A 23,242-nucleotide genomic window follows, 5' to 3' on the forward strand; every position below is an offset into this window, starting at 1 on the left:
TCCTGCAGTCAGCACAACCAACGCGAGATACCATGAGCGTACCACACAGGTTGTATCCAGTTCCTCGATTCAGCGATTTGCAGTGTTGAGAACGATAACCTCCTTAGATCATCATAGCATGGTCTGTTCACTACTCGTCTAGGTTTCATCCTGTCCGTCACTATGCTGGCCGGATGAGAATATATATATTCTCAATAGCCACCGAGCCGTTGTTCTTGCAACAGTGTTTGTAGCTTTATATTTCATCGTTGATTTCAATACTTCGTCATTATGAAAACCAGCCACCGAACAGTTCTTCTCTTTGGAGACGTCACAGATCCTTGGGTAGAGGGCATCGACCATGTCTATGTACAGGCCGCAAAAAAGCCCTGGATTCGGTCGTTCTTGGAAGATCTCTTCTCAGCGATCAAGACAGAGACCAAAGCCATGGACCGAGTGTTGCAAGAAGGTTTCAAGGATTCCTCCAGTTTCCAAGAGTTGGCTGAGAGATATCGACACGCTGGAGATGATTTCGGTATGGCACATGCCATGATGATCTATGCGATCCGAGCTGTAGTTCTCCTAGAGTAAGCCTCTTGCCAATCTTCAACTACGATCTCCTCATACTGACTAGTTTGAGGACTTTGAGTCGGGAGCCGCATATACTTGACGAAAGCCGACCCAGGCCCGAGGTGATCGGTATTTCTGGAGGACTTTTCAGCGCAGCAGTGATGTCAATCTCGATCAATTTCGAAACTCTTTATGCAGCATGCATCGAGGCTGGTCGTGTATGGTCGAGACTCTGCAATCTTACCTTAGTAAGATCAAGGGCTATGGAGGAGAGCCCCGGCACTTGGGGCTGGGCTATTCTCGGTATCCCAGCAGCAGATCTGGGTAAAACTCTCGATCAGTTTCAAAGTTCCATGGTAAGTTCTATATACTCGAATGAAATTACACTAGAAACTAATCAGTGTTCTCGCAGGGCATTCATTCTTCCAAGAGAGCAAAGATTGGAGTCATCGGAGATCGATGGAGTACCATCATAGGGCCTCCTTCTGTTTTGGAGCTCACTTTGAGTGAATGTCCTAATCTGAAGAATCTTCCAAAGAATGAGCTCAACATCCATGCTCTACAACATACCTTGAGCGTCTCGGACTCTGATATCGACTACATCGTTGGAAATTCTCCGTTGCTAGAGACACCTCTACCTTCTGGATACAGGATACATGGACTAGATGACGACTTTCCGGAAGCGAGCTACGCAGAATGGAGGCATCTCTTGAGGGCTTCGGCATATCAGACGTTGTCACGGCCTTTGGACATCGTCCAGGCTGTCAGCAATCTGAACGCTGCTCTGGGCGCATCAAAAGACATTGAAGCCAAGATCATCGGTCCCAGCAGCCACACAACATATCTTGTCAAGTGTCTACAAACCGCAGGAAAGGAAGTGTTTGTCCAGAATGGGTTTCTTGCAAGCCCGCAAACTTCAGGTACAAATGACGGTATCGCCATTGTAGGCATGGCTGGCAAGGGACCAGGCAGCGATGACCTCGAGGAATTCTGGAATGTCATATTGAAAGGCCTCGATCTGCATGAAGAAGTCCCGTCCGATCGCTTCAACCTGGAAGAGTACTATTCGCCTAAGCATCCACCAGCCGGCCCGGGTAGATGTACTATGACTTGCCGTCACGGCTGCTTCATGAATAATCCTGGACACTTCGACTCCAAATTTTTCCATATATCGCCTAGAGAAGCTATGCTCATGGACCCTGCTCATCGATTGTTCTTGATGAATGCATATGAGGCACTCGAAATGGCGGGATATTCAGATGGTCAAACCAAGAGTACCGATCCAACCAGGATTGCAACCTTCTTTGGCCAATGCAACGACGATTGGCATGTGGTTGGTCATCGCGCTCTGGGATGCGATGCCTACACTCTGCAGGCTGTTCAGCGTGCGTTCGGGCCAGGTCGACTTGCTTTCCAATTCAACTGGGAGGGGCCGACGTATGCGCTTGACTCTGCTTGTGCAGCCACAAGTTCCTGCATTCATCTTGCGTGCATGAGCTTGATCACGAGAGATGTAGATATGGCTGTGGCTGGGGCTGCCAACGTGTTGTCGACTCCTCATTCTTTCACCAGCCTGAGCCGGTCTGGGGTTTTGTCTGATTCGGGGAACTGTAAGACTTATCGAGACGATGCGGATGGTTACTGTCGTGCCGACTTTTCAGGTGCCGTGGTCCTGAAAAGGCTTGATGATGCTATTGCCCAGAATGACAACATCTTGGCTGTCATCTCTTCCTCGGCCAGGAACCACTCAGGGAACTCTACATCCATCACAACATCTGATGCTGCTGCCCAGGAACGATTGTTCCAAAAAGTCTTGCGAAATGCACGCGTCACGCCCCAAGATATCTCATACGTCGAGATGCATGGGACAGGGACCCAAGTAGGCGATAAGGCAGAGATAGGAGCGGTCTCCAGTGTGTTTTCGAAGAGAATTGATGGCAGACCTCTGAATGTGGGAGCTATCAAGGCGAATATAGGTCATAGTGAAGCGGTGAGTAATAACTTGAACCTAGTTCTCAACATTGCGGATGCTGATACCATTGTCGAACTTAGGCCGCAGGAATGTCCTCCTTACTCAAGAGTATTCTCATGTTCCAAAATAGTACGATACCACCACAAGCAGGAATGCCCCATACTCTCAACCCCAAATTCCCTCCATTACATGAAATCAACATCCAAATCTCCTCCGAGCCGCTGGAATTCAAGACAACAGACAACAAGCCTAGAAGAATACTTCTCAACAACTTTGATGCAGCGGTGAGTCATCTTATGTGACTGACATCTGCTACAACGACACTGACCACACCAATTGCAGGGCGGCAACGCATGCCTATTATTAGAAGACTACACAGACACAAAGGAAAGGAACGCCGATGTTAGGTCCGCTCATACCATTGTTATGTCAGCGAGAACACAGTCGTCCCAACTTCTAAACAAGAAGAGGCTTCTCAGATGGCTTCGATCGAAACCCAACACACGCGTCGAAGACCTAGCGTATACAACCACTGCGAGGAGGATGCACCACCCCATCAGATCGGCCATTACTGCATCCACGACTCAGGAGGTTATTGCAAAACTCGAAGCCGAAATCGAACGCAACGATAGCTCCGTAGCGCAGCGGGCTTCGCCTCTCGTATTCGTCTTCACTGGGCAGGGGTCTCATTATGGAGGTATGGGTTCCGAGCTGTATCGCTCAAATCCCATCTTCCGTGAGAGAGTCGATTTGTGCGCCTCCATCTGTGCTGGGTATGACTTCCCTCCCTTCTTGGACATTATCACCAATGAAACGGTCAATGTGTCTACAAAGGATGCAAGTCAGGTACAACTCGCTGTACTGACTTTGGAAATGGCTCTCACCCATTTCTGGCGATCAGCTGGAATTGAGCCTACCATGGTGATAGGACACAGTCTTGGAGAGTATGCCGCCCTACATGCCGCTGGTGTTCTGTCTTTGGCAGACGCGTTGTATCTGGTTGGGCATCGCTCTCTCCTACTCTTGGAGCGATGCGAATCCGACTCTTGTTCTATGCTGTCAGTATCCATGCCAGTCGATGAAGTTCGGGCCCAGCTTCCCAGAACACGTTCCTCTTCCTGTAACGTTGCTTGCATCAACAGCTCTACCTCTACTGTTGTCAGTGGTACTGCCGAAGATCTTGCAGAGTTCCAATCGAGCATCACAGCGCAAAACACAAAGGTTCGTGCGAAGATATTACCTCTTCCATTCGCTTTCCATTCTTTCCAAATGGACCCAATCCTAGAGGACTACTCTCGCATCGCAGCAGGTGTGACATATTCAGCACCCAAGACCCCAGTGGCTTCAACTTTGCTTGGATCTGTCGTTGATAGAGAAGGGGTGTTCACACAAGAGTACATGGTTCAGCAGACACGCCAAGCTGTCGACTTCATGGGTGGCCTTGTTGCTGTAAAGTCCAAGTTGGCTGACCCAGTTTGGCTCGAAGTCGGACCTGCACCAGTCTGCATGTCCTTCGTGCGCGATACACTTTCCGCTCCAGCTTCCAAGATGACGCATAGTCTCCAGCCGAAGATGAGCAACTGGATGTCCTTGTCGAAAACTCTCGCGGCCATGTACACTAGTGGTATTGACATTGACTGGCTCGCACTCCATGCGCCATATGAAAGCAACCTCAAGTTGTTGACACTTCCTTCCTACGCATGGGACATGAGGAACTTCTGGATAACTCATACCGATAAGGCCACGGAAGTAGTGTCTGAACAGTCCCCAGTCACCTCACCCGAGCCAATCATCTCTACATGCGCACAATATCTTGTGGCCAAGTCATCCTCTCCAAACATCCGGGTCGCGTTTCGGGCTTCAATTGCCGACCCGGGATTCATGGGACTTATGGACGGCCACAAGATGCAAGGTATTGGACTGTGTTCAGGAAGCGTCTTCTGTGAGGCTGCTTTTGCAGCGACCAGATATGCCCTCGAATACAGTGGTAGGAAGAACGTAACACAACCCTGGCTAATTCTCCATGACCCTAAGCTTCTTTTACCTCTGACGAAAAAGCTTGTGGGCCCTGACGGTGATCTTGTCACTACAGCTGTAATGGACAGCTCCTCTGCAGAGACAATTTCAATCAAATTCCAGGCTACATCTGCAAGTGCATCGCATGATCTCGGTACTTGCGTAGTCAAAGTTCGCGACCCAACCAGAAGTCAGGTTGAATGGGACCGGATATCGTACTTCATCAAAGCCAGGATGGACGAGACGATCAAAAATGCCAACGAAGGACGGGGCCATAGAATGCAACCAGAGGTCTTCTATGCGCTGTTTGGCAACGCAGTTGAGTTTGCGCCTGACTTCCAGGGTATCAACGAGGCCTACATAGCGAAAGATTTCCAGGAGGCTGCAGCAGTAGTCACTCTTCCTCATGATCCCAGCGGGACGCGATTCACATTCTCACCTTATTGGGGTGAGGCTCTTGTGCATTTAGCCGGCTTCATGGTAAATGGTAACCCGAGCAAATCTCCCAAGACCACGTTCATCGTAATGGGTTTCGCGAGCGTCGAGCAGACGGCTCCCCTGATTCCTGGGAAGCAGTATATGACATACACTCGTATCTCGAAGTGGGTCAAGGACACAGCATACTGCGATGCGATTGTCTTTGATCCCGAATCGTCCAAGATTGTCTTACAATGCGTCGACATCCGGTATCAAGAGCTTCCCCGAGCAACCTGGAAACATGTACTCGAGGGACCACATGAGACTCCCATTGTACACGCACACAGACCGCCTGTCAGAAACTTCAAGAAGGATGCTGAAACAAGAGAGTTGCAACAACCTAGTTCAGCCACAGTGCCAGCACAAGAAAGAACAATAGATGAGCCCGAAAAGCAAGAAGGAGAGTCTGCTGCCGACGCGAGGCTATTCAATGCAATCCTGGACAGCATTTCAAAGGCCACAGGTACTGATCCCTCCGAATTCAGGGACGACACGATGATAGCCGATCTTGGCGTTGACTCTATCATGGCCATCGAAGTTGTCGCTACTGTAAAGGATGTCTCAGGTCTTGATTTGCCTGCCGCATTCGTCTTCGAGTATCCTACTATCGGTGATCTTCGAAAAGAATTTGGAGCAAACGAACCGACGACTGAAAAGCCAAGATTCAGTGCAATTCCCTCTAGTGCTGAACCTTCCGTCCCGTCAAGCCCAAGTTCATTGGCTCATCCAATGTCTGACTCAGCTTCTTCGCTATCTCCTAGTGACAGGGAGGAGGTTTTGCCCCTCGAACGTCAGAGCATGACCAAGGGAGAACAGAAGCGACCGGTCAAGATAGACGATGACGCGTCACCAGAGCCCGTCGTCAGAATCATGCTTCTGCAAGGCCGTCCCGGTTCCAAAAGAACTCCATTGTATATGATGGCTGACGGTACAGGAACAATTGCAACGTATATCCATCTGCCGCCCTTCAAGTCAAAAATGCCTGTATATGGCATCGACTCGCCATTTCTCCGCTGCCCGAAAAGATTGACCAAAGAAGTCGGTATTGAAGGAGTAGCAAGACTTATCGTTGACGCGCTCATGAAAGCACAACCAGAGGGTCCTCTCATGATTGGAGGTTTTTCGGCCGGCTCTATCGTTGCATACGAGGTTTGTCGTCAACTGGGTAAAGCCGGTCGCAAGGTGGACGGTCTGGTGCTGATCGACATGTGCTGTCCGCGATCCAGTCTCTTAGACGAAGACAAGATGAACTCGGAAGACGATGCCAGTTTCGCCATCTTCGAATCCGCTGTTACGAAGGACGGGCTCTGGAGCTCCTCTGACACCACCCAACAGCATTTCCGGGCGTATCATGTCGCCATGCACGCCTACCACCCGCCGTACATGCTGGAAGAAGAAAGACCGACTCGTACGGCTGTCATCTGGGCTGAGAAGGGCATGGTCAATCGCGTGATGGGCAATGAGAAGCTGATGAAAATGTTGGTGGAGCAGGGTATTCCGACGACATCGTACCCTGGCTACATGGAGGACCCCAAGCTAGGTGCCTTTGCCTGCTTGGTGCCAGACCGTACGAAGGCTGATCTTGGACCGAATGGTTGGGAGAAGTATACTGCTGGTGAAGTTTTGGCGCTTTCGGTGGCTGGAGATCATCTCGATCTGCCAATGCCTGGCCATGTGCACTTGCTTCATGCTCAGATGGAGCAGGCATTTGCCTATATCGAGGGATAAGATGACAATAGTGGAGTCGTGTATAGGAACGCCAAATGGGATCGCTTCAACTAGTTTGATCTGTTTTCCGACATGCTTCTATGCAGACGAAGATCGATGTTGTGCTTAGCACACACTCGTCTAGCGCTTAGCGGTATCGAAGTTCGGTGTATACCAGTGAACAAGCATGATTCTAAACAAGAGCTCCCTGTCATATATGCCCTGTTGCCCAATCGACGCCCAGATTCGAATTCGTGGTATTCGTGACCTGTTCGAAGCGTTGGTCGCAGTCGCCGTCGTCGTCGCTACTCCGAGCGTTGTACTCAGATCTCAGCAGCCGTGAAGCGAGGATCAATGTGGTTGACAAGCGCCTCGCAGTGGGGGTGGTGTGCTAGTGTAGGCAATTGGTATGGCGATGCTGCAAGGCAGGCTGAGGGAGGTGAACAGGGGCTCTCTAATAAGGTATGACCATCGCCATCATGTATGGAAGTCGTACAGCCCGTTGCCAGACATGCCGAGCCTTGAGACGAGGGTTTGTGCGATACATCACCCGAAGTTCAGTGAGTCGCGTGGGATCCTCGCGTGAAGAGACCCAGTCGTCACCATCTTGAGCGATGTGTGGGTAGGTGTGAGGAGCGAATAAGAGTGGGAAGAGCGGTGTAGAGCTATCGCATGAGCGTCGCGCGATCGCTGAGGATTTCGCAATCGCGGTCATGCTCGCGCAAGATACGAGCATGCAACATTTTGAGATGAGGCGACATGAACTAAGAGTTGATAGGTGAGATTCTTTAGGGATTGTACTCTGCTATCTTACCGCAGACTATTAGGTTATGGTGTATACTGGCACCGGCATTCGCGGTGTCGCGCGGCGCACGCTGCAGTCGCGTCTAACGCAGGCTTAACTTCCTTCTTCTAGAAATGGCCCTTCTTAAATAGACGGGACGCAGCTGCTCGGTGGAATGGCCCCGTTAAGATATATGACCGTAGTGGAGAGAACACGTCGCGATGATCGTTTGGTTCTTCACCAGCTGAGACGCGCTCGTGGAGAAGCAGAGGTACCCACGCGAGGCGATCGCTTCTGGCTGCCCCACACTGCTGCCCCACTTTCCCACCACACCAGTGCGCATTATCCTTCTTTTCACTACTAATCCACAGCCATGAGTGTGTAGAGTTGCCTCTGGCCCTCGAGGAGGCCTGGTTTGGCAATGATCATTGGGTTGTGCAGAGAACTCGTTTCAACAATCTGTCTGTGCATGATGTATGGTGTCTATGTAACACAACGACTACTGCATTATCATCAACTTTTTCACTGCCCTCTCAAAAGGCCATTCGTTTTCTTCAAAGCTAACGCTCCCCAAATGCGTAGCGATCTTGTCATTCCATGTGATACTCAGCGCTAGTGTGTTTAGCAAAATGTCCTGTCCGACAAGAGCGTATTTACGCTCTTCCGTGGTGGAGTGGGCCACAGTGAAAGCCCAAAAGATGATTTGATCCTCGTTCAGCATAACATCACTCGGTATGTCATTGGTGCCGACCGTCCACTCCGAATCATCGTACCAAATGGTCTGCTTTTGTTCCTTTTGTTCGTCTTTCGGTGAATAATTCAGGGAGGCCGTGTAAGGTTTGCACATCCGTTTCAATTGACCGCTTCGCCATCGATATGCCGCTAGCAGTGAATCAATAGGTCCTTTGAGTGCACCTAGATCTATCATACCCTTGCAGCTCAGCCACGACCAAGTCGGTATAGACAAGCCACAATCTCTTCTCTGATCAGGAAGCTCTCCTAAGCCAAAGGATGACGTCGATGATGCCCATACCAGATACCCGCCGAAGCCACGGAGTGGTAGATCCCAGAAAAACTTGTCATCGATCGCTGCCATGATACCTAAGAAAGCGTTTACAATATCGTTTTCGAATGTCAAATTGCGCCTTGTGTATTCAGAGATGAAACGTCTATAGTTTAATAATGACAGGTCGTATTCGCAGCCAGGCAGGGAGTAGTCTCGTCTTAAAATGAACTCCTCATGTTCAAAATCGTGATCCTCCAACCATTCGGTACATTTGCACACCCATTCGACATGATTCTCGAGGAATACCAGTGATCGCGGAGATAAAAGCATTTCTTGGTACGTCCATGCTCGAGTTGCCCAGGTGGTTCTATTGATAAGCTGGCCATACCCAGATGAACGTGACCTTATAATCTGGAAACGGCCAAGATCTACTACTTCGTACTTCGTCCGAGACGTCTCAAGGTCAGGTAGGCCATGGTTAGCATCTTTACCTACTGCGGCGATGATAGTAAGCAAAGCCTTGCCATACACCGATGCCATTGCTGGTATCTACATCGTTTTATCTTCTGGGTCATTCGAGACGATGCAGAGGCTGTCAACCTATAAGTGTCTTTGACCCATCTCATCCGTCAACGCGACGGCATTCGATATAGTTTTTGGGAGTGTTAGAAGTCCGTAAGGCTAGCAATATCTTTGCTAGTTCTTAGTTGTTAAGACGAATTCCTTAGGACCTCCGCCCTAAACATAGCTTAAAGCACAGTACTTCGCGTTCGCTCTTTCTTTACTAATAAAAGTGACTAAACACATATTAACAACGTCTATCAGCCACAGGGGCGCTGTAGCACTGTCCAGTCTTCGGTAGCATTGTGGATGGCTCGTGATACACATCTGGAGCCAGGAATTGAATAGTGCAAGATTACATCGTGCAGGCTGATGTCTAGCCAGTAATGTTGGTTCGCTACCGGGCATTAGTGATGGTGCAGCCAGGAAAGCTAGGCGATTTTCAGCCTTGCCCTTTAGCCAACATGAAAGCGACATACAATGTAACTGCCAGCCGGCCGCCCACTGTGAGCTGAACTGCAAGCTTTGGTCCTCATCAAATGCAATCCCAACCTCGATATTTTCCAGGAGGACTTTGCAAGAGCCGGTATAGCCCGAGACAGCTGGCAAGCTCGAAACTTCCTGTTTGTCATGCTTCTCGAACATTGTGGCGATGAAGTAACAGAGGGGGCACACTTCCTTGCAACAAACCATCGCTTTCAGATATCCAAGATCGAGAGAGTACCATAATAGATTTACTGCCGGTGATCGAGGGCTGTCGTCCTTGATCGATCCATCTGGTTCGCGAATGTAAGTCTTGGCAGTGGTTTTTCTTCTATTGTAACAAGCAGAAGCATCCTGGAATTGCAGTTCAGCGGAGGGCAGAAAGAGTGAGAGGTCGATCCTTTGGCAATTATCGCACAATTCTGGCACTGAGGATATAGCCTGCGTCATCATCTCGATGTGCTGTGCTAGACCAGTTATGCAAGCAGACGACGGAAAGCAGATCGAACTCGGAAAAATTTTGGTGAATGGATCAGGTATGATCAGCGATGTGGGAAGGTGGGATTATATTCACAATTACTTGGGGTTAGGGACAGTTCCAATTGGATCACGCAGACCTTCGGGCAGAGCTGCATAATGACAGCGTGGAGGCAGCAGTGCAGCAGCCACTAAAATCGCTCCAGCTATAGGTGAGCTCACGAGAACGACTGGGGCGGCTCAGGACCTCACCTGTGCTTGAGAAAGCATCGATCCCGCGGAATGCATTTCTGGCGGGCAAGTACTCTGTTTGCGTAGTATACCCAAACGGACAATGTTGCAGTCTTATACGCCGATTGAACATGTCGGATGTGTAAGATAACATGGCTCTGTAGCCCCGCTTTCGACCATAGGCCGGCGGGGAAGTCGCGTGCAGTTGCAACCAACCAGAGGCGAGTTAAGAATCTTGACGCCCTTCTCAACACTCGACTTTGATCATTGCAACCCATGCGGTCATCGCGCAATCTTTATCATTAACGACCTAGCAATGTTGACTCTATCAAGTGTGCCGAAATTGCTCTTGGTGGGATGGAGCGAATGACGCAAGCGCAGACACCGACCTGCTGATACGGAGAAGGCTGTGCGACACCATTCCTGCCTCGCATCACCGGCAAGGTCACATGAATCAATCTCGCGAAACTTCATGTAAACCAATCAGGATTTTCGCTCAGTCGAATGAGTATCTTGATTCACTTGGCTTGCAGACGATTGGTCGAGACTCTCCAGCGATTCGATCGAGCTCTGTCCTACTATGACACTCTGTATCCGGCTAAGTTTACAACAATTCAAACTTGGCCCAATATTCTTCACCAAATATCTCGCCGCCATGGCATGCATCGTCCCCGACGTCATCGTTCCAGGCCTCCGTTTCCTCTTCTATAAGTTCCCCGTACCAATTGCTCCGTGCACCGTCGGCGTCGTACCCATGGTGGCATACATGGGCACAAGACCTTATTACGTTACACGCTAACCCTACTAGGTTAGAACGGCTTAACGCGTTATCTTATATCGTTAACGCGTTATAACGACTTTAACGATATAAGCGCAAAACTGCTAAGACCTGCTTATACCTATTCTATAAGGTCTGCTACATCGTTATCTATTGCCTCCGCATCGTCCTCTAGCTGTAGTTCTACCGGTAAACCTATTCCATTAAGAGACGAAGGTTTTATATAACCCTCTCTAAACTAGCTGCCTATGCACTTAATCTTCTTAATGTTAAAACAAGTAAGCCTTGACCGATCCTATGAACACGTCCGTCTTGCACCTAAGAACGTCCTCTCTAGCTCTAATGACTCTGCAGGAATAGATAGAATTAAGATAGCCATATAACTTAGCCTAGGGTAGCGTTGCCGCTGTTCTAGTCGGCACCACTACTTAAGAGGGCTACAGTTAATTTGTACCGCTGCATCATTTGCGAAAGCTCTTAGATCATTAATGCTCGAAGTTACCTCTCCTAATCCTTTTAACTGCTTAAAGATTTAGTTAAGTACAGTACTATGCTGTTTTAGCGGTAGAGGCATTAGCTTAGGAGTTGTAGACTCGACTAAAGACGTGTTATATTTAAACTCGTTTAGCTAAAAAGTATTAGCAGCATCTATAGCTAGTTTATACTATTTAGCTAGCTAGTTCCTCTTAAGGTAGGCACCTCTACTTAAGGGGTTGAGTAAGATTGCAGCAGCGTACACTAGAACGTGATCAGTTATTTTATAGTACTTGTCGAGCACAAACTAGCCTATTTCAATTAATCGAATTATGCGGAGATCTTTGTGTTTAGGCTTCGAGTAATGTTTCTATACTTAGCATCAGCAAAAAGGACGTAAGGTAAGGATAAGGTATTAGCACTAACCTTCTGCTGCTTATAATAAAGTAGGAGGGAGTCTATAAGGAAGATAGACTGTAAGATAGATGCTCTTTTCCCCTCTGCGTATAGAGTCGCTAATGCGAATAGGTCTAGGAATGCATGTGTATTCTGTAGTATAACCTAATCGTTAGTAGTAAGACAGATGTTGTTAAGAGATCTCTCGTTGTCGTGTATAAAGAGTTTAATTTTAGTTATCTTTTTTAAGGCTTAATTAATAACAGCGTACTACAACAACTACCTAGTTTAATTATTAATGCCTAAGCGGAGGCCTACTTAGCGATCCTATACTGCTGTATGTACAGTCAAACTGCGCAGCTAGGCACAAAGTTAATAGAGTTTCTAGAGAGTAGGAATATTCTCTAAGCCTAAGAAGTCCTTATTACTAGATCCTCAGCTCTTAACACTACGTACCTAGCGAAACAGTTTTAGACTCTGTAATGTCTCTAATGCAGCTTCGTGCTGCGCTCTAGTACTCTCTCGCTAAGACGTAAGAGCACTTAAGAATTGTGCAAGAAGATCTTCCCTTGTAGCATTAGCTACAAACTTAAGAGCAGCTCTTAGAGCTTCCTTTAAAGACGCAAGCAAGAAGGCTTATAAGGACAAATTAATAATATAACTAATGCATTAGATGCGGCGCGTTTTAGCATTAAATTAGACCTTTTAAGAGTTAGCATAAAGGCTGCGTTATTAAAGGCTTATACATCTAATACTATAATATACGTTATGCTTGCTTTAGAGGAGAGACTTAAGATAGTCTAGACAGGTGTCGTTTAAGGTCGCGTTATCCCCCTGTGTGCTAGCTAACTCTAGACTGTATCCTGTATTCCTTAAGGGTTCTAAGAAGCAGTTATGCTTGCTGTTATCTAGAGTAACCGTAACGACATTCTAGTAGACCTAGAAGAGCTCTCTAAAGCTTATGTTTGTAATTAACCTACTATGCGCATACAGTAAGGAGAGATAAGCGAAAAGGCGATGTCTATAGATCTGTTAATATATAGATAGGACTTATAGCTGTTAATAAGCTCTCCTTAATAACATAACCCTTGTAGAACTAATAGTTTAAGGTAATAAGACGTACAGCTGTACGCTAATTTGTTATTAGTTAGTCTTGCACGTATAGGTTGCAAGCAAGTGCAAGGTCTTTTATCTTAGCCTACTTAACTAATAAGAAAGGCATTTAACGTTAAGTAAGAAGACCTGCAAGTGCGTTGCGATACCCTTGTCGATTAAAGGCATTGCGAATAACGTTCTAGTCTGTAGTCGTTTAGGATACAGAGGTAGTAGCTTACAGCATTGTAACTAGTGTACAAGGGGTGTGCAGAAGCTAAGACGATTTAGGCTAAGCATAGTGTCTTAGAACATAGGTAATAGTGTTACTACGATAAGTATTAGACTAGGAAGGACATTATGTACAGACATACTAAGTCCTTGTACACTTGCGCTTAGAGTTGCTAGTACTCTAAAAGGTCTCTGTTTGTATAATAGCGTTAAAGTATAGAGGAGATATACTGCAAGATAAATACTGTAGCGTTAGAGATAAGCTTTTAGACGAGGGATTAAATAACATTGCACTAGTATATGTGTAATACACGACATATTTAGTAGGGTTTTAGGTAAGGTCCGGAGCATCTAGACAGCAGATTCTCTGTTTCTCCATGTGCAATACTAGCGTACTTAGCGCTAAGACTCTTATCGCGTTATAACTGTTATAACGCAATAAGAGCTCACGTAACAATATAACGATTTAAGAATCTTAAACCGTTATACGCTATAACGGTTTAGCTTAACGCGTTAAGCCGCCCAAGTATGCTTCGGAGTTCTAGTACATCACCCCACAACGATGCTCTAAACTCAGCATTCATAAAAAACCCCGTATCTTGTCATGACAATCCCGCTGTCTTTCTTTTCACAGTCTTCAAGCTTCAAGGTCCATCTTGTACATTCCTTACTCTCTCTTGACTCTCCCTCAGCAGGGAGATGAATGATCTTCACTCCCTCGCCAAGCACAACAGGCATGATCGCTACCTCCACGCTATCCACTAACCTCTCCTTCAAAAACAAACCGACCAAGGAACCGCCGCCCATGACCCAGATATCGTTGCCTTCTCCAGCTTCCTTAGCCTTCAGCCTTTTTACATAGTTAATGACATCATCCCTGATGACTTCAACGCCTAGCTGCTGGTCAGGACTCATTTTACGACTAACGACAACAACAGACTTTGACTTTAAAGGATTGGATTCGCCGAATGAGAGCATAGTCTCGTATGTGTGCCGACCCATGATAAAAGTTAAGAATTGAGCGTAGAGGCTGGTGAAGTCGATGCTAGCGTCTTCAACGATCCAACTTGTTGTGTGGTCTGAAGATGCGATGAAGCCATCCAGAGTTGAGGCGACGTTGTAGCGAAGCTTGCGCATCTTGAGTGAGTTTAGCCCGAGAAATTTTGATGTCTCCGAGGTTAAAAATGGGTAATTGCGTCAACGAGAAAATCGCCCAGATTTGTGATACTTGGGACGTTTCTAACCAAAATTAAGATTCTATTAACCCTTTTGAGTTTTCTCTTTCTCAAATTCGAGATGCGAGCAATGCGAGCAATACGACCAGGTGCACTTGCTTATTTGAACACATAACAGGCAGCAGCAGCTTACACAGAATTAGGCTGCGGCGGCTTTTCCTTTCGCATTAATAATAACCTGTAGCAATTCTCATCAATCTGCATCATAATCAGTATAAGTCTACGGAGGTCGCTGTCAAAAGTTCTGTCTGCCAAGCATACATGACTATCGTGGTTGAACCACATTAAGAATCGCTCTAGACCATACCATATTAGTATCGTCAAAACCATACCACGTTAATTATGGTGTTGAACCGCGTTAAAAACCGCGTTAAAAACCGCGTTAAAAACCGCGTTAAAAACCGCGTTAAGTACGTAAGCATTAATTTGAACGTGTTGGCGTGGTTACTTGCTTTAATACCAATCTATCCCACCCGCTCCCTCATCCACAACACCGAGGAGAGTTTCCTAAAGCTCTGGATCGATCGGTAGACCCACTCCACTGTCCCAGACCGGCTTAATGTGCCTCTGTCGTATCCAGTTGCCGATACACTCGATCATCTCGATAGTTCTTAGCTAGAGGTGAGGAGAAGAAGTAGATGTTGGTTGAGTTGCTAGCTATCTAAATGTAGGGCTTTATATACACAGTGATTTCTAAACAGACTATTCTAGGATGGCCTAGAATGGCTGACACTGATAGCCGTTAAATACATCAAATCTACAGAAGTGATAACTAATCGATAGTGACTACTGCCTGTAGAATGATAGTCTGCCTGTAATACGATAAAGGGGCGTTTCCCGGTTCGTTGTTGCCTGTCGGCATCAAGAGCTGTATCTCTGCATCCAACATGTAGTACCTGCCAAGCCATTAATGCGTTTTGCGGTTGAACCACATTAAGCTAATGGACTAACCTGGTTTAGACTCAACACCATCAAACCGCGGTTAGATATAAACCAGGTTTAGAACCACGTTAAGGTGGCTGGCGTGATTTGTCCCCCCGTTTTTGAGATTTGTCCCCCGCCGAAGTACCAAAAATGGCCACTTTTGCGCTCCGCAATGCAATTTCACCGCAACATCACGTGTAATTTTTATCTTTGAAGCTTGGAATACGTTCTGCATGCACTAAAGTACCTCTCGCCTGCATTTTGTAACTTTCGACAGCGATGGGAACGAGCTAAATGGAGTTGAAGTTGGCGGTTTCTTCGAAAATGTCACCAACTTTAACATGCAATTGAACTACAACACAGGCTGATCTTTGGCTTTAGATTTTTCAGGAAGCTTTGCGAGGCCCTAGAATAACTTATGACGTTTGAAACCTTATTTAAAATTTTGCTGGTGTTAAGTCATGTGGATGCAAAGCAATTCGGTACTTCGGCGGGGGACAAATCTCAAAAACGGGGGGACAAATCACGCCAGCCCGTTAAGGTGGTCATGTATGGAAACTGCGTATCACTCGATGTGGAAAAGACGGCAGGAGATCAGCGCCCTTGTGACGGGTTACGAGAAAGTGACCAGTTGGATCTCTCAACTGTGATGGGATTCAGCGCTTCTGCACGTTTTAGTCAGCCACAATCTAAACCACCCGCGGGTTAGTAAGCCCCATGACTTCTAGCAACTCAGAATCTTGTGACAGAAACAGACCACCCACCAGTCCAAGCTTCAGCTGAGCCGAGTGATGTAGCTGCGCTGGTCCTCGCCCGTTTTCGGCATCGAGTAAGTTAGTCTACCATGTCTTGATAAGGTGGACTAAGCTCGCTCGCAGCACTATCGTAAAGACTTGAAAGCTGCACACTGTCTTAGATCGCATTTGTGTTAGGCTGCATTCACATGTTATCTTTAGCAAAAGCTGTTCAATGGAATGAAGTACATGCATTAGGACCGAATAAAAGATAGCGTGAACTTAATGACAAGATACCCTCATCGTCGATCTAATGCCACTACCGTCACATATCTCCCTATTTAGGTTTCCTTATAACTACTAACCGTCCTAGCCCAAGATGTGGATGCAAAGCCATGTTAGGCATGTCTGCAGCTTCTCCAACATGCTGGATCACATAGAGCAAGTCGATGTTTCCCCTCCTTCACCTTCGCTACCCTTTTGCGGCGTTATACTGCTGTGTCATAATTACAGAATGCTTACGCTTTTGATTGCGCTTATAGGCAGTAAGCAAGCACCAAGGACGTAGCTTGAAACGCTGCGCCATAACCCTTCCAACTACGCCACAGTCATGTGCACCATAATCGTATCCCTTAGCACTACTAAGAATATAGGAGAAAGGATGATGTGTTACGCGTACGCATATAGATACGCACGTACATGTAAGATAGAGTAAAGGGGCTAGATATGTAGTTGAACGCCGTGTAGTTTGTTGTTACTCAGCAGATTTCTGCCAGGCAGCCTAGGGCTGTGAGATGCCGCGTCGATGAGGGATCGCTCAGCGCTGCGCGATGCACGCTCACGCTATACAGCAGGCATGACGTAGATGCAAAGTCGGTCTAATCAACGTCTAGTACGTCATCTTCTAGTCATACTATGAGTAGTCGTCCTATTTGCTATAGTCAACAAGCATAATACGGGGTTCTACAAGTGTGGTACGCGTGCGTCATAATGTTAGCTACAATTGAAGATCTAACATGAAAGTGGCAAGTTAAGAAAATTTTCAGAAAAAGCAACAACAAGATGGCGAAACTTCTTAATACTCTTCGCTATTACCGGCGCATATAAAGTAGGGTGTATTTGCACCAGATTATTCTTTAGATACGTATTAGCTATCTATAGCGTAAGTCTTCTAGGACCTACAGCTATCCAACTCATCTCTTTTATAAATGTGAAAATAAAAGATTGTTCCGTAGAGAACATCCTTAAGTATCATTTCTCCAACCGCGAACGGCTTGAAGAAGCATTGCTCGCTGCAGGGGCGTCAGTTTCCAGCAAAGATATACAAGGGAAACCGCAAGGTAATAAGCGCCTCACTCTCTTAGGAGATTCTATTATACAAGAAGCTGTTCTAGAGCCATGGTATAACTCTGAAGAAAGTACTAGTAAGTGCGCACATAGATGAAGGTTTGTTGAGAGACTGATCTTTACAGAGGAGGGTCATAACAGAGTAAAGAAGTTGTGCAGAAACACGAAGCTAAACCAAATAGCTAAGAGAAGCGGAATATTGAACTGTATTACTCAAAATCCATGCCAACAAGGTCAGGTACATCAGGAGACTGCTGCATTAACGGTTGAAGCACTAGTAGGAGCAGTTTATCTAGATTGTAGAAAAGATATATCAAACGTCAAGCACGTCCTCGAGGCAATCAGTTTTTTCATAGCGGGATGAAGATAGATTTATTATAATACGTAAAAAAGTAGTGCGTATTGCATAATTTCTACATAGAGCGTATGTCTAGCGAAAAATACGATTGGAAAATATAGGCAATAGGGAGATAAAAGGCCAAAAAAGTGACTTCCAAGATTTTCTAAGCTGTCCAGTCGTTGGTTCTATGAATAGTTCTTGGCCCTTAATCGACGCCGTTCCCTTGCCTTTGGCTTTGCTTGAACTCAGCGAGCTCCTCGCCAACACCTATCATCTAATCGAGGTGTTCAAGCTAGCAAGTAGTCAAACGATAGGCGAGCGCGACGCGATTTTCTGGTTAGATGGTACGGTATGTGTAAGCCTAGGACCACATCACATGACTGCTCTGCAGGCATGACTAATGCGTCCGACTACTTAAGAGCTCAGATCACACATTTGTACATACACAGAAGAATACACTCATTCATGTGACCTTATACTACTACCACCCTATGCTTACAGTTATGAGCCCGGACTAATCCGTTCTATTACTTCTGTTACATTAACCTCCAATCACTACTATTATGTCGACCCACTCTGTTAGTTCAGACATTATCCTCCAAGGCCGCAACAACTAGGAGCTCTGGATCTTCGTCATTAAGAGAATAGCTGAATCAGGGGACGTATAGGAGTACATCGATCCCGATCGAGTTGTCCAACCTCTCCAGAAGCCAGAAAAACCTCTTCGTCCATCTGCCAACATCAGTGAAGATAGATCGCCTGCCACCAAGCCTAGCCAAGAGGCTTTCGCTCAATACAATGCAGATATCAACACCTACTATAAGGAGATCAAAGAATACAGACGCTTACGAGATAAGTTAGGTCAAGTTGAAGCGCACATCACTAAAACCATCAGTCAGGACCTACTCTACCACATCAAAGACAAAGACTCAGTCTACCAGCAGCTCAAAACTCTTCAAGAGCTGTACTCACCTACCACCGCCGATCAGGAGTATCGAGTCCAGAAAGCATACGAGTCAGCGAAAGTGCTGCATGCTCGTCAGTCAAACATCGAAGACTGGTGTAACGACTTCCTCGCTGCATACAGCCGTACGAAACAACTCGATTTGCCAGAAGCACACGGCTTTCGACCTCACAAAGACTTCATTCGAGCCATCAAACAGATCGACTCAGGCTACTCTGCCACTATTGCTATCGATGTCTTCAAGGCCGAAGAGACATGGAGCCGCTATCGTGATCAGCCTGTGCCACACGATAGTCAACTTCCAACCCTAGTCGGAAACTTCCTACGATATCATCGCACCACACATTCAAAGAAAGCGAACATACAAACTGCAGCGTTTAGGGCGAAGTTCAACAACAAAGAATCTCCATACACTAAGAAAAGAGGCAGAAACGACGACAGACCCGTGAAGCCATGCCTCTGTGGCGACACCCACTTCTAGGGACAATGCCCATACATTGATACCTCACTAAGACCAAGGGGATTCGTAGAAGACCCTAAGAAAGCCAAGAAGATCTCTAATTACGAGTCTAAAGATAAGAAGGGCCTATTAAACAAGATTCGGGAGAAAAATCGGCGATACAAGAAACTTAAAACTAGCAACCCTGGTCGTAAAGTGGACTCCAATTCGATAGAGATTGATGCGGGGGACGACCCCATCGAACATACTTCACACCAAGCCTATGCTGTATTTCTGTCAGCATTCAACCATCAACCACCTTATCAGCACTATCCGCTCCTCCACTCATAGACATTGGACCCAGCTACCAACGTACACATCTGCAACAATACTGCCGAGTTCCAATAGAAAGCACCAGCCGCCCCAGATGACATTGTGCTTGCTAGAGGATCAGAAGCACGCATCGAAGCGTGGGGAGAAGTAAACATACCTCTTACTACTGCCAAAGGCACAAAGACTACAACGCTTAAACGAGTAGCACTAATCCCTACCTTCTTCACAAGCCTCGTCTCGCTCGCACGCCTGTCGTCATCAAACGTGCACTTCGACTCAGGAAAGAGTATCTTATATCGTGCCGGAACCCCGCGGGAACCCATTGCTAATCTTACCCGATTGGGAGGCCATTGGCTCCTCGTGCATCGAAGTGAGCCTCTGCAACAGGCAGCCTCACATACCGCGCTGCACTCTTTCCATGTAACAAACAAGAGAAGACCGCAACACTCTGCTCTACCAGCACGACCTCGCACGCTTTCAAAGCCACAGCTACATGTGCTTCTCGGACACGCTGGGAGTGATGCGATCGACCACCTACCCAGTAACGTCATCGGAATCGCACCACCTACGGGAGGTTCGCCAAAGACAATCAACTGTGAACAATGCTCGCAGAACAAAGGCCATCAAATCATCTCGCGCCGAATCGGTCACGAGATAGGGCATCCGACCATTCGAAACGGTGGCTATCGATCTTATTAGGCTTGAGCAACTGCTTACAACGGCCATCAATATGTCTTTCATGGTATCGACCTCTACACGAAGCTTCACTTCGTATTTACTATTGCTAAACGCGACAAAGCGACGCTACTTGAGATACTCAGACGACTAGATCGAAGCATCAAACGCGAGTTCAACACCACAGTCACGTTCCTTATCGCAGATGATGAAAGAGGGTATGGCATCACCGACGACTCAGCCCGAGGCTACTGCCAACAAGAAGGCATCAAATTTCAGATTCGAGCACCCCCGTCAAGGAGCAGAATGGCTCTGCTGAACGCTCAGGCAAGAGCCTCATTGACCGCAGTCGTTCAATGCGAGTGGCATCAAACCTGCCTCTAGCCCTCAGCCCTGAGATATACATGTGTGCTGCATATATCCTCAACAGAACACCCACCAAAACACTGAGCTGGAAGACTCCTTTCGAGATGGCATATGGCAAAAGCCCTCTTCGCTCACTTGAAGATCTATGGTTGTCGCGCGTATGCGCTGCGCCAACAAATACCAAGAGGAGACAAGCTCAGCCCACGTTCGCTAGTTGGATATCTAGTTGGATATGATGCATCAAACGTCTACCGGGTATGGTTGCCCGGAGCTAGGAGCAGAGCCCACCAAGGAAAGGTCGTTCAAGTGCGCGATGTAACATTCAAGGAAACCATGTTCTATCAATCAGACAAGGATGAAGCAGAACCAATCTTGCAAGGCTCAGACCTAGAAGAGTTCATCCAAACATATCGCATGCCAACTCTCCACGACCCTGAAGACACATCAGAGGACGAAACAGAGAATAGCAAACAGCCAACAATTCACCCTACATTAACCTCACAACTCCAACCTCAACTAAACCAAGCAAATCTAGACAAAACTGCCCAGCCATCGATGTTTCCAACTCCAGCCCCAACATCACCAAGCTATACAGGCATCCAAAGGTCACAAAGCATACAGGCACCTACTCAAACCTCACATAGCAATCTACAAATACAACAGCAAAGAGAGCCGTCACCAAATCTTGCAAGTCCTTTAAGGAAACGTAAACGACACATTCCAGTCGATTCGAACTTGGCTCAAAACAGAGAGCTCATCGACAGCGACTTGCGCCCGTCCCACATACTTTCAGAAGGTTCGAAAAGATCTAGAAAACCAACAAGAAAGAGCAGCAGCTTCTTTGTCAGTACCTATTAGTCATCATTCGTAGCTGCATCTGCAAACGCACCAAAAACGCAATTCCATCATACCGCTCTTCCACTTAAACCACGGTTCTACAAGGATGTTATGAAGCTCCCTTATCCACATAAAGAGGGATTTATTAGAGCTATGCAACAAGAAATAGAAACCGTTAAGCGAAAAGATACATTCGAAAGGATTACTTGGAGCGACTTCGACGCTCAGAACAACGAGGTTCTTCCTCTTCTCTAGGTGTTCAAGTACAAGCTAGACAGTGAAGGATATCTTACCAAGTACAAAGCTCGCATCTGCGTGCGCGGCGATCTTCAAACTACGGCTGAAGACACCTACGCCGCTACGCTAGCCATGCGCATCTTCCGGGCACTTATGGCAATTGCTGCCTACTTCAACATAGAAATACGACAGTACGATGCCGTTAATGCGTTCACCAACGCACAACTCACAACGCCTGTTTACTGCCACCTACCAGAAGGCTTTACTGATGCTGACCATTTGTGGAAGCTCAATCGAGCGCTATACGGTCTCAAAACATCTCCATTACTCTGGTACAAAGAGCTTACCCAAACCTTTACTGAAGTCGGACTTTACGAGGTCAAAGATGCACCCTGCTTGTGGAAGAACGATAAGCTTCTTGTCTTCTTTTACGTCGATGACATTGTCGTACTGTGCCTACCAGCTCACACGGCAGCCCTTAATAACTTCGAGCGACGACTACTCAACAAGTACGAGATCCGATCTCTCGGGGAAATTAAGGTATTCTGCGGCACCCAAGTCCATCGCGACCGCGTGAACGGGGCAATATGGCTCTCACAAGCATCATACATCGACAAAATCGCTCACAAGTACCCCTCTCCAAAGGCGTTCAGTCGACCTCCTTCCACACCACTTCCACTTAAGGAACTGCTTCCATCCAACGAACCAAAACACGACGCGAACACGCACAGATATGCTCAACTGGTAGGCTCGATTGGATACGTGGCAGGAGCAACACGACCCGACGTCGCTAAAGCTCATTCGAAACTGGCCGAATTTCTCGTCAACCCGTCGCAACGCCATATCGACGCGGCGTATCAAACAATAGCTTACTTGCAAAACACCCAAGATCAAGCCCTCCACTACAATGCTTCCGTCTCCACCAATGCTGCCTACATCTCAGACCACTGCGAACCAGACTTCTTTAGAGCCACAGACGCTTCATATGCTGATCATAAAGCCACCCGCAGAAGCTCGCAAGGCTACATCTTCTTCCTCTTTGGTGGTCCCGTTAACTAGAAAGCCACATTGCAGCGATGTGTCACCAAGTCTACCACAGAAGCAGAGCTTATCGCTGCTTCGTCTGCTGGCACTGAACTCATATGGTGGTGGAGAGTCTTCCGTGATATCGGCTTTGATCCGAACAACGAGCAACTACTATACTGCGACAATCAACAGACAATACGCCTACTCGAGGCTGCCACACCTCGCCTTAAGACGAGTCTTCGACACGTCGACATCCATCATCACTGGCTACGTCAAGAATCACAAGCAAACAACATCAACATCTCGTACACACAAACTAACTGTCAACCAGCAGACGGTCTTACAAAGCTTTTGCCTCGACAAAAGCACGAACACTGGGTTTCACTTCTTCACTTCGAACCCTTTCCTACATTAGGGCATTAAGCTCAGCAAAAGGCATCTAGCTCAGCCAAAAGGTTAAGCACTACCCGACCAAAATGAGCGCGAAGCAAAAGGACCTCAAAACTTACAAGCTCTGGGGACGCCTATCACATAGAGCAGAGGTCCACCAA

General features: G+C 47.1%; 3 protein-coding genes across 3 annotated transcripts; 1 reads left to right on the forward strand and 2 right to left on the reverse strand.

Annotated features, from left to right (window-relative positions):
• Nucleotides 1–270: 270 nt before the first annotated feature.
• ALTATR162_LOCUS63 (uncharacterized protein) lies at nt 271–6,742 on the forward strand (the record flags this gene model as incomplete). Its single annotated transcript, XM_043307656.1, has 6 exons — nt 271–566; nt 614–905; nt 962–2,018; nt 2,067–2,539; nt 2,602–2,805; nt 2,864–6,742. 6 exons carry the CDS (start codon nt 271–273, stop codon nt 6,740–6,742), a joined length of 6,201 nt encoding a protein of 2,066 aa, XP_043163591.1.
• Nucleotides 6,743–8,004: 1,262 nt separating this feature from the next.
• ALTATR162_LOCUS64 (uncharacterized protein) lies at nt 8,005–9,051 on the reverse strand (the record flags this gene model as incomplete). The annotated part of the gene is made up of 1 exon (XM_043307657.1): nt 8,005–9,051. The coding sequence occupies one exon, from the start codon at nt 9,049–9,051 to the stop codon at nt 8,005–8,007; it is 1,047 nt and encodes a 348-aa protein (XP_043163592.1).
• Nucleotides 9,052–13,807: 4,756 nt separating this feature from the next.
• ALTATR162_LOCUS65 (uncharacterized protein) lies at nt 13,808–14,371 on the reverse strand (the record flags this gene model as incomplete). Its single annotated transcript, XM_043307658.1, has 1 exon — nt 13,808–14,371. One exon carries the CDS (start codon nt 14,369–14,371, stop codon nt 13,808–13,810), a length of 564 nt encoding a protein of 187 aa, XP_043163593.1.
• Nucleotides 14,372–23,242: the final 8,871 nt, after the last annotated feature.

Source organism: Alternaria atra (genome assembly GCF_907166805.1).
Source record: "Alternaria atra isolate CS162 genome assembly, contig: 15, whole genome shotgun sequence".
NCBI classification, from domain to species: Eukaryota; Fungi; Ascomycota; class Dothideomycetes; order Pleosporales; family Pleosporaceae; genus Alternaria; species Alternaria atra.